This window comes from Panicum virgatum, chromosome 8N (assembly GCF_016808335.1).
Source record: "Panicum virgatum strain AP13 chromosome 8N, P.virgatum_v5, whole genome shotgun sequence".
NCBI classification, from domain to species: domain Eukaryota; kingdom Viridiplantae; phylum Streptophyta; class Magnoliopsida; order Poales; family Poaceae; genus Panicum; species Panicum virgatum.
The window spans coordinates 43,773,022-43,789,370 of NC_053152.1; the positions used below are offsets into that span (position 1 = coordinate 43,773,022).

A 16,349-nucleotide genomic window follows, 5' to 3' on the forward strand; every position below is an offset into this window, starting at 1 on the left:
GGGCTAATGTTTAGTTTTGATTAAGTAGGCTAATAATTATTTCAAGGTGTGCTGTTTGGATCCATGGGTTAATACCCATCATCTCTCTCATTCCCACAGCTAGGTGTGCGTGCACACTCACCCTTTTTTTGGGATCCACCGGAAATTACCCTATTATCACGGAGGGGCTAAGAATTTTGAAGGGATAATCCACTACTCCACATGTTTGAATGCATGAGGGGATAATTTAGGACTAAGAGGTAAGGGATAATCATTATCTCTATGTATCCAAAGTTCCAAACAGGGTCCAGAACTAGCTGTAGGTAATGGGCCATGTTTTGACCTGTCATTTTTTTGGGCTCTAATGGTGCTTGACATTTGCAAGTCACAATAGTCATTGTAGCTCTACTTGAGGGGGCTCCTGCCCTATGCTGTAGCATGTGTACTATTGTGTTTGTTTACATCAAGGATTAGACAGATTATTCTACCAAATTAACCACTGAACGGCCGGTAGACCTTGAGTGCGTCGACCACGTCGGCGATGGAACCGGCGGCGGCGGCGATGGATACCAAGAGGCAGGTGACGCTGAGCGTCTGGAGGCTGACCCACATGGCGCTGCCGCGGGGCACGCGGCGCTGCTTGATGTACATCTCGACGGGGAAGTAGACGGTGAGCGGCCAGAAGGAGACGGCGCCGAGGAGGCCCGCCACGTCGCCGAAGAAGGGCAGCAGCATGGCGACGACGGTGGTGAAGCACACGAACGCCGACCGCCACGTGAGGCGGAAGAGGCTGAGCGCCAGGGGCCCCACGCGGAGCTCCCTGCCGATGAAGGCGCTGTCCGGCCAGGCCCCCGCGGCTCGGCGCTCCACGAAGGCGAAGATGGGCTGGCAGAACACCTGGTAGGCGCCGACGAGGTGCACGATGATGGCGACGTTGGCCACGTCCAGCAGCCAGAAGGGCTCGTAGAAGCCGAACCCCGTGAGCAGGTTGTCCGGCGCGTCGTCGCCGAACGCCGCGTAGCCCATGCACCCGCACAGCATGTAGAACACGGTGGTCGTCGCCACGCTCAGCCGCGTCGCCCTCGCCATCACGTTCGCCTCCGATGGCGGCGGCGCCTTGATCGTGTCCTGCAGAGTTAGTTGGACAGAGCGTTCAACCGGCCGGCTTGATTATTCTGAAACAGAGCAGCAGTTAAGCTGAAGAAAACGGATGCTGATTGCTTACTTGGATTTCGATGAGGATGTTGGAGAAGGAGTAGGCGAAGGCGATGTCGCCCAAGGCCTGCAGGCTGTGCCAGATCTTCTGCGTCGACGTCACGTCCGGGCCGATGCTGATGCCGGTGAGGCTGCCCTTGAACCCACCATTAGCTGCAACGCATGTTGATCAGTAACTCCCTTATCACGAATGGTTTCTTGCATTGTTTTGAGCACCAATATAATCCAATTGAATCATCAAGAACTCCCTTACAGACTGTCTGTGCGATGCCGAGGGAGAGTCCGATCGAGGAATATGTGAAGGACATGACGGCGGCGACGATGGACAGCCACCAGATCTGATCAAAGTCCGGTATCTGCGAGAAGAGGATCTGCACGCCGCCGAAGAGGATCATGTAAGGGTTGCTGGAGCTCCTGCAGGGGTTGCCATGCCCGTTCTTGTGGAAGCATCCAGCCCTCCTGATGGCCTTCATGCTGATGGAGGACGCGATGGTGTAGCCGATCGCGACGCCGACGAGGTTGGCGTACTGGATGACGCCGCAGAAGGCGACCTTGGCGCCGCCGAGGTTGGAGCGCACGGCGTCCATGTAGGTGTAGTTGCGCTTGCCCGTGTCCGGGTCGCCGGTACGGTAGCACTCGGCGAGCAGCGTAGCGGTGTAGTAGGTGACGAAGGCGAAGAGCAGCATGGCGGCGGGGCCGGCGACCCAGCCGAGCTGCGCGATGGCCCAGGCCAGCGACAGCACGCCGGAGCCGATGACGGCGGTGACGATGTGGGAGCTGGCCGTCCAGAGCGTGCCCCTGCGGCGCGGGCGGCCGTCGTCGTCGAGCCAGTCGGCGGCGGCGGCGTTCCCGGCCTCCGCCGAGACCTCCATCGGCGCCACGCGCTTCATGGACAGGGAGCTGGAGAGCTGCCGCTGGGTCAGCTTCTTCTGCCCGCCTCGGACCACGTAGCCGAGCTCGGCGGATGCACCGGGGGAGCTGGGCTTGGGGCTGCTCGGTTGCGAGTGTGCGGAGGCCATGGATGAGGAGATCGAGAGCTGCCTCTGCGTAATCTTGCTTCGCCCTCGTCGGAGCAAGTAACCGATTGCGAGTGAGGTGGGATGAGCGGTGGTGTGCCCAGAGCAGGAGGTAGGGGAAGGGCTATATATACAGGAGAGGGGAGCTTTGGAGCAGAGGAGAGCAGAGGAGCTCACCACCGATGTTGGAAGATGACGACTATCATCGCCTCATCGGTAACCTTGCATTGCATTGGTGTGAGACAGTGTTCTTGCATTTCGCCAACGATTTAGCATATGAAGATTTTTATAGATACTACTCCACTATCGAAGTACTTCTCATTATAACAAGTGTGCTATTGTTTGTAAATATGATACTCCCTTCGTTTTTTGTTTAGTTTACGTTAGGACAAGAAGTTTTAGGCTATTTTCTATAGGTCCAAAATGATATCTAACTAAAGAATGGAGGGAGTAGTATATATAATGATGAACATCCAAAATCGATTTTTCACTCGAGACCTGACTGAAGGAGCATGTTCCTTTCGTTAGACAATGTGGAGGGGACATAAACAATTTTGTTTTTTTTGGAAAGAATGTCACGACTCACGAGTTTATATTAGTGCAGAGAAATAATAAATTAGAAATGCAAGAAAAATGGGTGCCTTCTCTCGTCGCACAAGCGCAATTATATTGCCAAACATGCAGACATATCATGTGCATATATACTACTTGCACAAGGACAGGGAAATAAATTCGCAAGACCGAACCACATGCAACCTCGATCACATACATCCAAATGAACGAACCACACACAATCATTTGATTTGATTAGCCTTCGTTTCAGCGGACACGTTTCCGCGCCGCAGAATAGAATTCAGCATTATGTTTAGGACTATATTGTCCGAACTCAGGTTTTCCACTTTCGAAATTTAGGTTTAGGATTTATTGCCAATCCATAACAGTTATGTACCTATGTGGAAAAGGGGATCCAACTCTAGAACGTGCCCGTGTGGATGTTATTGCACTACCTAGGATAGTTGGCCAAATGGGTGGCACAACACGGCATGAGAATAGTTTGTAAGGAACATGTCCCCTTTTGGCCATTCTTTGTGATTTTTTGTGATTGAGTGACACCGCAATCAATGGGACTAATGAGTTTGTCAAGTGTAAAAGGCCAAGCAAAGCAAAACACGAAGAAAGAACTCAAAGAAATGTTGAATTGGATGAGTTCTACAGAAAACAGTAGCACCGGTTGAACAGGTGACTAAGCACCGGTCTAACTGGTAGGCACCGGATGAACCGACGCTAGGGCACCGGTGCATTTGGCTGTACAGGAATCCAGCTGAGTGAAGGAAGCCAAGAGGCACCGGTTGAACCGGTGGTGCCAAGTTGAGGCATCGGTGCAATCACCATACCATCACTCAGAGAGCATGTTTGGCGTGCAAGTGAAGATTGTTCAGCACCGGTAAAACCGACGGTGCACCGGTGTAAGGCGTTGGTGAAATGATGTCAGCGCTGCAAGAAAGTCAAGGAAGATCTCTTCAGCACCGGTTGAACCGACGTGGCGTCGGTGCAATACACCGGTCTAACCGGTGACCACTACGTCAGCGTGTCAGAAAGGCCAACGGATAGTTGCAAGCCATGAGTGACCGGTTACACCGGTGCTCTATCACCGGTGCAACCGGTGCTTTGCGCAAAAAAGGCCGAACAGCTACAAACGGCTCTATGGACTTGGTGGACTATATATATGGGTTCCTCCGGGCATTTGAAGGTTGCTGGAGTTTAGGAACATCACTCCCACACCCAAAAACATTTCCAAGCCATCCAAGAGCTTAGTGATCATATCCTTAGTCCTTAGCACATTCTTGAGAGTTAGTGCTAGGTTAGCTCTTTAGAGAGTGAGAGAGCAAGGCTTTGTGCCCTTGTGCTGTGGTTCTTTAGTGAACCAACAAGATATCTTGGTGCGCTGGCCCCTTGGAGCTTTGAGGCTCGCCGGCAACGTCAACGACCCTCCGTGAGACGTGGAGACCTTGTGCGGGACGACCTTGTGCGGGAGACGTGGAGACCCCCATCCTTTGTGGAGAAGCTCCTTAGTGGAAATCGGGATCAAGATGACCGTGGTTGTGTCCACGAAAGAGACTTGATTGCCGGGAAGCGATACTCTTAGTGAGTGCTTCAATAACGTGGATGTAGGTGTGCCTTTGTGGCTAACCGAACCACGGGATAAACACCAGCGTCGAGAGTTTGCTTCCCCCTATCTCGCTCTTTACGTTTCCGCATTTTATATTAGCTTCCTTGTGTGCATTTACTTTCGTAGAGTAGTATCTTGATAGGAAAGACTATAGGTTGCTAAACTCTTTTGGGATAGGGGTTTCACACTAGCAAAACTATAGTTGCACATATAGATAGCATGTTTTAGTTTAATATTGTGCAAATTAGTTAGAGCCATAGGTTAAGATTTTAAGTTACCTAATTCACCCCCTCTCCCTCTTAAGCTAGAGCACCCGATCTGAACTTTCATAGTTGTCCAAGAGCAACATCCACCCGTAACAATGACTCTGGAATTGAACGTCCACACCACACTATACAGCTGGCCAACTGTGCAGCATGATTTGGTCCGATAGGGCGTAATATATTTATGAACCTGTGTTGTAATAAACTTGTGCAACAATAGAATCATAGAAAAATTCAAGAAACTCTAAAACTTTTTGAGCAATATACCAATGTGATTCAGTTAGAAGCTAGTTTCTCACCCTCATGCAAGTGATAGTAAGTATAGATAAATACTGAAAATGTGCTCCTATATATATGAGGTGCTTGATCATAAGGTAAGTAGTTTTCCATCTCACATCCATGCCTAAACCAAGCTTACAAGGGCATGCCCCCATACTAACACAACAGTTTTTTTTTCTGTAAGAATGCACTTGTTTGAAAGAATTCAAGAAAGAAATGGTTGCTCTGGAAACCACCACATATGGCTTCATTAGCATATTCTAACCACTCTTAATAATAAAGATTAATAATGTGGCAAGCACAATGTTCATGCAAAAAACTCAGAGCCAACGTAAGCAAATAATATGGATGTGACAATGCCCATGGCAGTATGTTAGTGTTTGCCTATGTGTAGAGAAAATATTATCGTTAAACCATATTCATCTATGGCAAAGGCAACAAGATCAACTATGCCTTGAATAATGTGAGCAATATACCAACGTGATTCAGTTAGAAGAAGTTTCTCACCCTCATGCAAGTGATAGTAAGTATAAATAAATACTGAAAATGTGCTCTTATATATATGAGGTGCTCGATCATAAGGTAAGTAGTTTTCCATCTCACATCCATGTCTAAACCAATCGTACATGGGCATGCCCCCATATATACTAACACAACAATTTATTTTTTTTCTGCAAGAATGCACTTGTTTGGAAGAATTCAAGAAAGAAATGGTTATTCTGGAAACCACCACATATGGCTTCATTAGCATCTTAAAACCACTCTTAATAATAAGATTGATAATATGGCAAGCACAATGTTCATGCAAAAAAAAAACAGAGCTAACATAACCAAATAATATGGATGTGACAATACCCATGGCAGTATGTTAGTGTTTGGCTATGTATAGAGAAAATATTACGCTAAACCATATTCAGGCAACAATATCAACTATATATGCCTTGAACAATGTGACATGCATGATACAATAAGCCCAAGACATATGAATCTATTCTCTAATTCAGGATTGTCATTAATATACTGAGCAACAATACTAAGATAGCCTTCCTTAGTCACCCCGTACATGGTCCGGCTTACACGGTCTATGGGCAAAACCCAACCCAACCCGCAAGAGACGCTGTGCAGCGGGTTGGTTTCCATAGGTTTCCTGGTTTCCACGGGTTCCGAGAAGCTATTGCCGCCGGCACCTTGCACGAGCGCTGAAAACGGAAGTGGAGGGCGCGAGAGATGAAGCTGGCGCGGTGCGGGCACGAAATTGAACTTGGAATTGATTTGGAGCATCGGAGTCCCAGGCAGGTTGCTGGACATCAATGGAGGCAGCATGCAACGACCGGCACGTCTTCCACGAACCCAACACGGTTTGCGCTGATGACGAGGATGAGCTGACGGGTTGCGTGGTTTAGAACCGGATGAATCCAACCCGGGCCCGACTTGTCATGCGGCTTGGGATGGGTTGGTTTACGGGTTGGATTGGGTTCCAACCGCACCACGTACAGGGTGGTTCCTTAGTGTTACTAGACAAGATGTCTAGAAGAAATACTAGACAACAGGCATTCTACAAGCTTGGAATGACCCTTATTGCAACATTTCACAAAATTTCTAGTTGTTGATTGCCTAGAAACACTACTACTAAATAAGCAAAGGTTATGAGCATGCTCAATATAATGTACTCCTTAAATGCAGGACACTAATCAAAGCCTAGAGGTAGATCGTCTCTAGAAATCAACAAACATATATGCAAGTTTATTTTCTTTTACGGAGCTAGAGAGTGAGATCAGCATGCGGCTATATATGTCACTTGATTGTAGTTATTTAATTTGGGGTGCAGCTAATGCAAGCATGTGCACGTGTTAGCACATCGGCCTGCACAACCCTCCTTCCTCCTGCAGCCACCCCTCCTCCGCGCGGCACCACCCCACCACAACCGGCCTCCACCGCCTCCTGCGGTCGGCGGCACCCTTTCTGCCACGCCACTTCGCCCGCCGCCCGCCCCCACCCTGTCCACCCCGCCCTTCCTAACCCTCCTCTACGCGCGCACCATCCCGCCACTGCCGGTCTACCCCGCTCCGCCAATCGCCCGCCCCCACCGCCTCCATCCCGCCCTTCCTAAATCCTCACGCCAGCCACCCCCGCCGCCGGCTCCGCCCACCGCCAGTCCTCCCCAGCCCTGCCGGCAGCGTCCCCACCGCCTCGCCTCACCGCCCTTGATCTGCGGCCGCCACCAATCCGGCCGCAGCTGCCGGCCACCTCTCTAAGGCCGGCGGATTCAGGATCTCCAACCCGCAATCCCTAACCCTAACACTAATCCCCTTCTTCGGCAACGCGACGGTGCAAGGATGGTGGGGGGCTCACGGCGCCCATGAGGCAGCTGGATGAGCGGGGCGCGTCGGATGGAGGATCAACGGTAGATAGGGTGTGCATTCCAGTGGGCTTAATCCTGCATGTGCAAAATTAAGACTTGGGGTTTAATTTGTCCCTAGAACAATCCAAACCCTTTGTCATAGTTGATGGAGAATGGGGGCGAGCACGTCTGCAAAGTTGATAGAGAATCTTAAAGGTTGAAGAAAGACTGTAACCTCTACCTCGTGGATCCAATGGCTGACAGCCGTTGACTAAAAGTTACATGAAAAATCATGCGAGACTGCTGTTAGCAATCATCCCCCTATTTCCATCCTTTGACGGCGGTACATAAGCTTAATCTTTATCTTGTCCCATTTCTTTGTCCAAGGCACATGTGACTTCGCAAGCTTCTCCAGCAGATCGACGCCTGAATGACAAGAGAATTGAGACTCTAAAGGAAGATAACGATCAAAGTGCATGCCGGCCAAAAGTGCCGATAAATATGCTGAGAGATAGTGATTTGCACCGGACAATTTGACGTCTGTTGGATGTCTCGCTCTATCGCTTTTTGCAGTGCTTGCCACTCGCCTCTTGTAGGCCCTAGGCCCGTCGATTGACAAGGCCGGCCAAGGTGGGCACTTGGGCCCCCAAAAGAATTAGTGCCCCCCAAATCATGTGATTAAGGTAACTAATTACTATATATAGTTAAGCATTAAAAAAATGAAAAGGCCCACTGTAAGCCTATTCCCCGGCCCATACAGCAAGTGAAGTCAGCAAGGAACTCCAAAAGGCAAAGCCAATACTAGTTGAAGTCAGCACTGTGTTGGGCTATCTATAAAATACTCAGGTGATCAGATTTAGTTGTAATTCCAATTAAGTAGTTATTGCACGTCTAACTCGTTTCTGACTAATTATATATGTTTAGTTGAAATCAGAATCTGGTCTTCCTCATGGGCTATACGAAAATGATTTAGTGGCAGTCGTCTAATCAAATACTCCCTCCGAAAGTTCGTAAAACAAGTTGTTTTAGACATCAATACGTCTTCAAGAAATAACTTTGCTCGCTAATTTTTCTATAAAATATTTACAAAATATAATCGAAGTATACCTTTATGAAACTATGTTTCGAGACGAATCGACTTATATCAGTTTTACTTGTAAAAACTCAACACAAAAAAATTTATTTGGAGTTAAAATACAATATATTTAACTTGGGACAATCTCAAAATGATTTGCTTTAAGTAAGCCAAGGGAGTACTATATATCTTTTAGATAAAGGAATTGTTTTCGACCTTTTACATCATCCAATGCATACGGCCTAAGAGCTTCTCCAGCAGTCCCTTAATTTTCAATCCAACTACCATATTGGGAGAGTAGATAAAAAATTAGTGCTCCAGCAGTCTCCCAAAACATTTTTTTTTCCAATAATTATTGGGACATCCCAACAATTCACATCACCTCTCCCTAAATAAAGGGAGAGTTGTGACTCTCCCAATAAGATAGTTGGATTGTGAGACTGTAAAAGCAACTCATCCCCCAATAATCCTAAAACGGCTATTGGGACATCTCCCATACTAGTTATTGGGCAAAGATTATTGGGGGATGCTTGCAGGAGTACTATACATGTCTGCCATTTACTAAACATCTTAATTCCCGGCTGCGTTACCAATGATTAGCGATACTTGCCGCGTACTAATTTAATTTAGCTCTAGACAGACAGAGCGGCCAGACAAAAAGGTATCTTAAACCAATTTCAGCTTTACGCTTTTACAGTTATTACATGAAAGCATATATCCCGCCGTAGACTCAAATTATTATTCTGACAGATAATACTCCCTCTGTCTCAAAATAAGTACAATCATAACTTCATGCATTTGTTCTAAAATAAGTGCACTTCTTGTTTTAGAGCGGTTGAATGCCCACCAGTTACGACGCCGGTCTACCTTCCGAGTACCACACCACACCACACCCACTCGTTTCTCATCCACATTTCTACTGGGCGTCTCCATTTGGTGGTTTCATCTATTCGTTCCTCATCCACCATATTTCTTAATCTGTCTGAGAATTTCTAAGATTACCCTTATTTTGGATCGGAGAAAGCACTGTGCTAATGCACGAGATGGTGGGAAACAAAATCGGCAGTGGAGTGGAGGATTATTGTGTTGCGCAGCAAATAATTAACAGCCTAGCTAGTGTTTCCCTTTTTCTCGGCTGCGGGGCGTTGTTCACTGATGTACACACTCTCGGAATATTTGCACATAGCTAGTAGCGCACTCGGCTCGTGCCGGAGAACACGCACGTACATATGTGTGAAAGATCGGATCGGGTACTCTAGTCTAAGAGAGGAGGGAGTGAATTAGGCAACTTAAAACTTTAATCTATGGCTCTAACTAAATTGCACAATGTTAAACTAAAACATGCTATCTAAATGTGCAACTACGGTTTTTCTAGTGTGAAATTCTCATCCCAAAAGAGTTAAGCAACCTATAGCCTTTTCTATCAAGATACTACTCTATGAAAGTAAAAGCACACAAGAAAGCTAGTATAAAGTGCGGAACGTAAAGAGCGGGATAGGAGGAAACAAACTCTCGACGCGGGTGTTTATCCCGTGGTTCGGTTAGCCACAAAGGCACACCTACATCCACGTTGTTGAAGCACTCACTAAGAGTATCGCTTCCCGGCAATCAAGTCTCTTCCGTGGACACAATCACGGTTACCTTGATCCCGATTTCCACTAAGGAGCTTCATCAAGAAGGTGGGGGTCTCCACATCCCCCCGCACAAAGTTGTCGACGCCGCTCCACACCAAGTCGGAGGGTCGTTGACGTTGCCGATGAGCCAACAAGACTCTAAGGGGCCGGCACACCGAGATCTTCTTGTGGTTCTCTCTAGAACATGCTCACAAGGTAAACACCTTGCTATCTCACTCACTAAGGAGCTAACCTAGCACTAGCTCTCAAGAATGTGCTAAAGACTAAGGATATAATCACTAAGCTCTTGGATGGCTTGGAGATGTTCTTGGGTGTGGGTGTGATGTTCCTGATCTCCAGCAACCTTCAAATGCCCGGGGGATGGCATATATATAGCCAACCAAGTCTATAGAGCCATTTGTAGCCGTTGGGCTTTTTCTGCCCAGGGCACCTGTTAGACCGGTGATAGAGCACCGGTGTAATCGGTCACTCACAGCTCTGAACTAGCCGTTGGCCTTCTGACACAATACTCCAAAAGCCACCGGTTAGACCGGTGCGTTGCACCGGTGGTGCACCGGTTCAACCGGTCCTGAAGGGATCTGCCTTAACTTCCTTGTAGCTGACGTGGCATTGCACCGGTGCCTTGCTCCGGTGCCCCATCGGTTCAACCGGTGCTGAAGACCTGCTTCTCGGCCGTTTGACATCGTCTCTAAAGGATAGTATGGTGGTTGTACCGATGCCTCTTTTGCACACAGTCGGTTCAACCGGTGCTGCTTAACTTCTTCACTTGGCTAGGCATTGCATGGCCCATTGCACCGGTGATAGGGCACCAGTGTATTCGAAGGCTACCGGTTAGACGGGTGCTTGGTCACCGGTTCAACCGGTGCTACTGTTTTCTATAGAACTCATCCAATTCATCATTTCTTTGAGTTCTTTCTTCGTGTTTTGCTTTACTTGGCCTTTTGCTTCATCCCTGGGATCTAGAAATGTTCACTTGACAAATTTATTAGTCCCATTGATTACGGTGTCACTCAATCACCAAAATCACAAACAATGACCAAATGGGACCATGTTCCTTACAATGTGGCTGCTCTGCATACGCACCGAGTGGATAGGAAAAGGTATGTAGCAGCAAAGCACTAAACTAAAACCAGATAAGCTCGTGTCAGCACTAAGCAGCAGCTTTAACGCTGTGTTCCTACGTCGAATGATGTCGCTCGCTCGTGTCTCACATGTGGGTGATTAACTCTGTTGATCATTATAGGTGCTGCTGCTACAGTAGTATGTGTAGGATAGTTTAGGTCAACTCTGGTCTTACGAGTTATAACGTTGACAATGATATGCATGTTGATTTGGATGAAGCTGGGAGCGCCATCTTACTATTACTAATTGAAGGCTCCTTTTGAGGCCTCCACGTTAATCCTCACGAGACGCGCTAGAAAAATTGATAAAATCCTAGAAATTCTTAAAAAATTCAAAAACATCTGGCCATCAATTTAGCCTCATCAACAATAATAACCATTGGATCTATTTTATTCTAAGAAATTACCCACCATTTCCATTATGAATAATAATATAAAATAACCCCCTAAATATACATACAAATTACCCACCTATGCCATTATAAAGGAATTAAAGTAGTTTCTAAATTTATATATAATTAATTACCTCTATTATTAATTTATTATTGAATTAACCTCTAATTTGTTATTATTGAAAAACAAATACTCTAAGAGGCTTATACATATGTTTATAAATTACCCACTTCACTTCAACTAATGTTAAAAAATATAAATGTATAGATGCATGATGTGTGTCATCATGCAGATCACAAATATATATACACATGTATTTAGTGAGCGAAAAACATATCGATTTTCATGTTAACACAAAGTTTTACGCTTATGTTTCAGTTAAGTATATTTAATATATATGTATGCCTGACTTAAAGAGATCAAAATGAATATAGATGAAAAAAACAGAAAGTAAGTGGTAAGTAGTAAGGGCAGTCCCAGTGCAGGTCTTGAAGTTGGGTCTTGGCACATTATTAGTACAGGTAAAATGCAGATGTGGCAGTATATTAATTGAAGAAAGTGAGAGACCTAGGTCTTATTCAAGACCTGGTGTCTTCACAGGTATCGATACGGTAAGACCTGACTTTGTTTTCCTAACCCTTGGTCTCGGTACTAAAAAAACAATTTACCGTGATCTTTTTTTTGCACCTCCGAGGCGGGCAGAAAAATAACAACCTCGGCATTAACCGAGGCAGGTACAAATAACCGCCTCACAAAATAGATTATCTGAGGTGGTTTTCTTATTAACTGAGGCGGTAAAAAAAACCCGCCTCGATTAATCATTTACAGAGGCGGACATGTATAAAGTGTCCACCTCAAAAAATTTGGTCAAGCCCACAGCCCATTACCACACTCGACTATATAACCAAACCCTAACCCTAGCCCTAACCCTCGCTCCACTCTCTTCCTCCCTCACTACCCATGCCGGGCCGCCCCCTCCCTCCACTCTCCCTCTCACCCCCGTCAGCTCCCTCCCTCACCCCTCTCCCTCCCTCCCCACTCCTCGGCGGGCTAACGGCGGCCGCGGCGGCGCTCGTGGCCGGCTCGCGGTGGGCGGATCTGGGCAGGTGCCCCCCACGGCGACGAATCCGGCCAGGAGGAGCAGCGGCGGCGCATGGGGCGCGGGCGCGCGGTGGATCCAACCGAGCAGGGGCCGGATCCAGCCTTCCCCGCGGCGGCGCAGTGGCGGTGGCATGGCGGCGCCGGCCTCCCTCATGGACGGGCTTGGTGGGCCTGTGGATGGGCTCGGCGGGCCTATCCACGGGCTTTCTATTTTTTTTGTTTTTTCTATTTGATTAACCGAGGCGGGCACGCAATCGCCTCGGAAAATGGGTTATTTACCATGACCCTGTGTCCGAGGCGGTTGCCAAAAATGCCTCAGTTAAGTGTTTTTGCCCGCCTCGGTTAATAACTTTTGTAGTAGTGTCTTATGGCGGGTCTTATCTAATTAGAGTCCCCATACAAATTACTCAAGACCTAATGCATTGGGAAGGTTTGGGTCTTAAAGTGGGTCTTCCCCCTCAAGACCCACCCTTAAGACCCAATGCATTAGGTGTGCCCTAACTAAAATATATGGCATCTAAATCCAACATACATACATACATACATACATACATACATACATACATACATACATACATACATACATACATACATACACACACATACATACATACACACACACACACATACATACACACACACACATACATACACATACACACACACATACATACACACACACATACACACACACACACATACATACATACATACATACATACATACATACATACATACATACATACATACATACAATGAATGATCATATCGAGTTTCATGTTGAATAAATGTGTGATACAAAGGAGAAAATGTACAAATATAAATGCAACACATATATAGTATTGATAATTAAAGTCTATCGTGACTGGTAAAATGTATACAATGAGAAAGAGCAAGATAAATTATAGTAATTAACTACATATGTTGTAAATTTATCCCCTAACTGCTAACATTTTAAAATTGCTAGCCCGTGCAGAGCACGGGTTGATGGGCTAGTTCATCTAACAGGGGCGGACGCAGACCCAGGGCTGGCCAGGTGAAGCTACGGGCTAGCCGGAGGTGGCCAAAGAGTGGCTAGGGGTGGCTTAGGTGTTGTTCACGGCCAAGGTGGGTTTTCAACTAGAAAAATTTTATTAGACATTTATTATATTTATTTTTGGACTAGAAAAATACAAAATCGCTTTTCAAACAACATCTAACAGGCCAAGGGGTATTACATATCCGATTTCAATAGTTCAGGGACGGTGGATATCTGGTTTTTGAGTTCAGGGACCAAACTTGGACTGGATTGATAGTTGAGGGGTTACGAAAGGACTTTTTGCTAGATTCAATAGAGAAACGTTTTTTTTTTGACAAAGGGGCCCTAATGGAGGCCCAATAACTACTAGCCCGGCGAGGTGGCCGGCTCCAGGGCTCTCTATCTAGGGGCACACAGGTGAGCTTACAACTAGTTTTATCTGAAAGGGAAAAATCCCCCCACCCACCCCCTCGCATCACTTGTCTCCATTCTACCCACCGCAGTCTGCTGCTCCCGATCCCCACCTGAAACCCTAGATTCAGCCAAGGAACGTAAAGAGTCTTGCTTGGCCGTAGAATTTAGGCCACGAACATTCCAGATTAATAATTTTGAAGGATCCATTAAACAGAGATGACCAATCGTACTCATCTCTGCTTGCAAATTCATCAGGGATGGACCACTTAAAAAGCGCTGTGAGAGCTTGCATATGCTGATTGCATAGATCTTGGCCAAATAATTTAGCATACTCATCAAGGGCCTGTTGACTGATACCTTCAGTCTCCTCGATGATATCTAGGGCCTTCATTACTTTCTTCTTCGTTTTGATTCGAGAGCATGAAGATCAAATTCGGCGTCAGCTCCGGCCAGCTGACGACTGCGGCGAGGCAAGCTTGAAGAGGGTCTCTTGCGTTTAGTGTTGCTAGCCGCGGGGACAGGAAGTAAAGAAACAATATGTTGAGTGATTTTGTTGATGAAGGCATCTCGAGAATCAAGGGGTAGATGTTTCAAAAAAAAAGAATCAAGGGGTAGATCAGAGGCTCCGACGTCCACCGAAGAAAGGGCCGCTGCAGCATCTTGCGGATCAGTTGCAGACTTGCAGTAGCCAGGTGGAGAAGTGAAGATGGAGCGGCCGGAACCATTGCCACATCCTCAGCCGATTGGAGGGGGCCTGCCAAGTCCGCCGCTGCAGCATCATCATCGACATGGGGCTTGGCGCGGTTGGGTCGGCGCCGGGAGTAGACCAGCCGTGGACGTTCCCGCTCGCCAGAAATCACCGGTGGGGTGACCAACAGGTTGAACTCCGGGATGGGAGAGATCTGCAATGGGGTTCGCGGAGAGGCCGGCAAGACCGTCGCCTCATCCAAAGGGAAGCAAAGGGGGACCTTGGTGAGGCCGTCAAGTCCATCGCCTCAACCGTAAGAAAGCGGCGGGGGGGGGGGGGGGGGGGGGGAGGGGGGGGGGGGGGACCGTGGTGAGGCCGGTAGTTCCGTTGCAACACCAGGGTCTCCATTCTCCTTTTTGAGAGGAAGGTAGGGATTTCATTACTCAATTTTTAGTGTTTACATCAATAAAAATAGGAGGAGAGGTAAGCCAAATATGTCGGCCAACCCCCTAGAGTACAAGCATATTTAGCAAGGAAATGAGCCTCTCTATTTGATTCCCTACCTTCGTGTGCGAAGCGCACACAGTCAAAAGATTTTGATCTCTGATGAATATCCTGAAGAACCATCATATAAACACAACGGGGCATTACATTAATATTATTGATAACATTGAGACAATCTGATGCCACCAGCACTTTATTTAATCTACAGTCCTCTGCAAGAGCCAGCGCCTCCAAACAAGCCATTGCTTCAAGCGTTTCGGGATCGGAGACATTCTGTACAACCAAAGCACTACATGCAATAAAAGCCCCCTGATTATCTCTACAAACTGCTGCCACAACTCCATGTGAACTTGATTTACTAACAGCAGCATCTATTTTTAACTTGGAGAAACCAGTCTCAGGAGCTCTCCAACATTGAGATCCTAATCTAGGCTGACACTTGGTGGTTTCCTTGAATTGGGCTCTGTTCACAAACTCCAATTCTTCTATTAAGCGCTTGGCCATGGTCATAATTGAGAAGGGGCTTTGCATAATCCCCTCATGAATAAATTTTCTTCTAGCATTCCAAATGGCCCAACATGTAACCAAGATGTGAGTACTTTCTGCTTGTGGAACATTGCTGCACATAAAGAAGAGCCATTGCTTAGGGTCAACAATACGTAAAGAAGCTAATAATTCAGAGAGATCTTCGTCTAGCAAAGCCCAAACGCACCGAGACATTGTACAGCGCAGCAAGGAGTGATCCCATGTATCATCTTCTGCCCCACATATTTTGCATTCTGGTGTTGCTGCCAGATTATTCCTTTTCAGCACACTCGCTGTAGGAATTGAGTCAAGTGCTAAGCGCCAGCAAAACACCTTGATTTTTGAAGGAAGCTTCAGTTTCCACAGTTGTTTCCACTCTTTATAATTCCTTCCAGCATCGGAACAGTTGCCACGACCTTCAAAATAATCCTCCCTCCTCTTCTTAGCTTCAATCAACATCCTATAAGCTGAGCGAACAGTAAATAGACCATTTCTTTCATGATGCCAAGCCCAACAGTCTTCTTGCTTCCTCATACTAAGTGGAATTTGGAGGATAGCTTCACTGTCTATTTCCAAGAAATATTTCCTCACTTCTTCAGATTTCCATGACATA

At 46.9% G+C, this 16,349-nt stretch overlaps 1 protein-coding gene across 1 annotated transcript; it reads right to left on the reverse strand.

Moving 5' to 3' along the window:
- Positions 1–218: 218 nt before the first annotated feature.
- LOC120685415 (amino acid permease 3-like) lies at positions 219–2,470 on the reverse strand. Its single transcript, XM_039967338.1, has 3 exons — positions 1,448–2,470; positions 1,205–1,347; positions 219–1,107 (listed from the first exon to the last, which is right to left on the reverse strand). Exons 1-3 carry the CDS (start codon positions 2,211–2,213, stop codon positions 472–474), a joined length of 1,545 nt encoding a protein of 514 aa, XP_039823272.1. The 5' UTR covers positions 2,214–2,470; the 3' UTR covers positions 219–471.
- Positions 2,471–16,349: the final 13,879 nt, after the last annotated feature.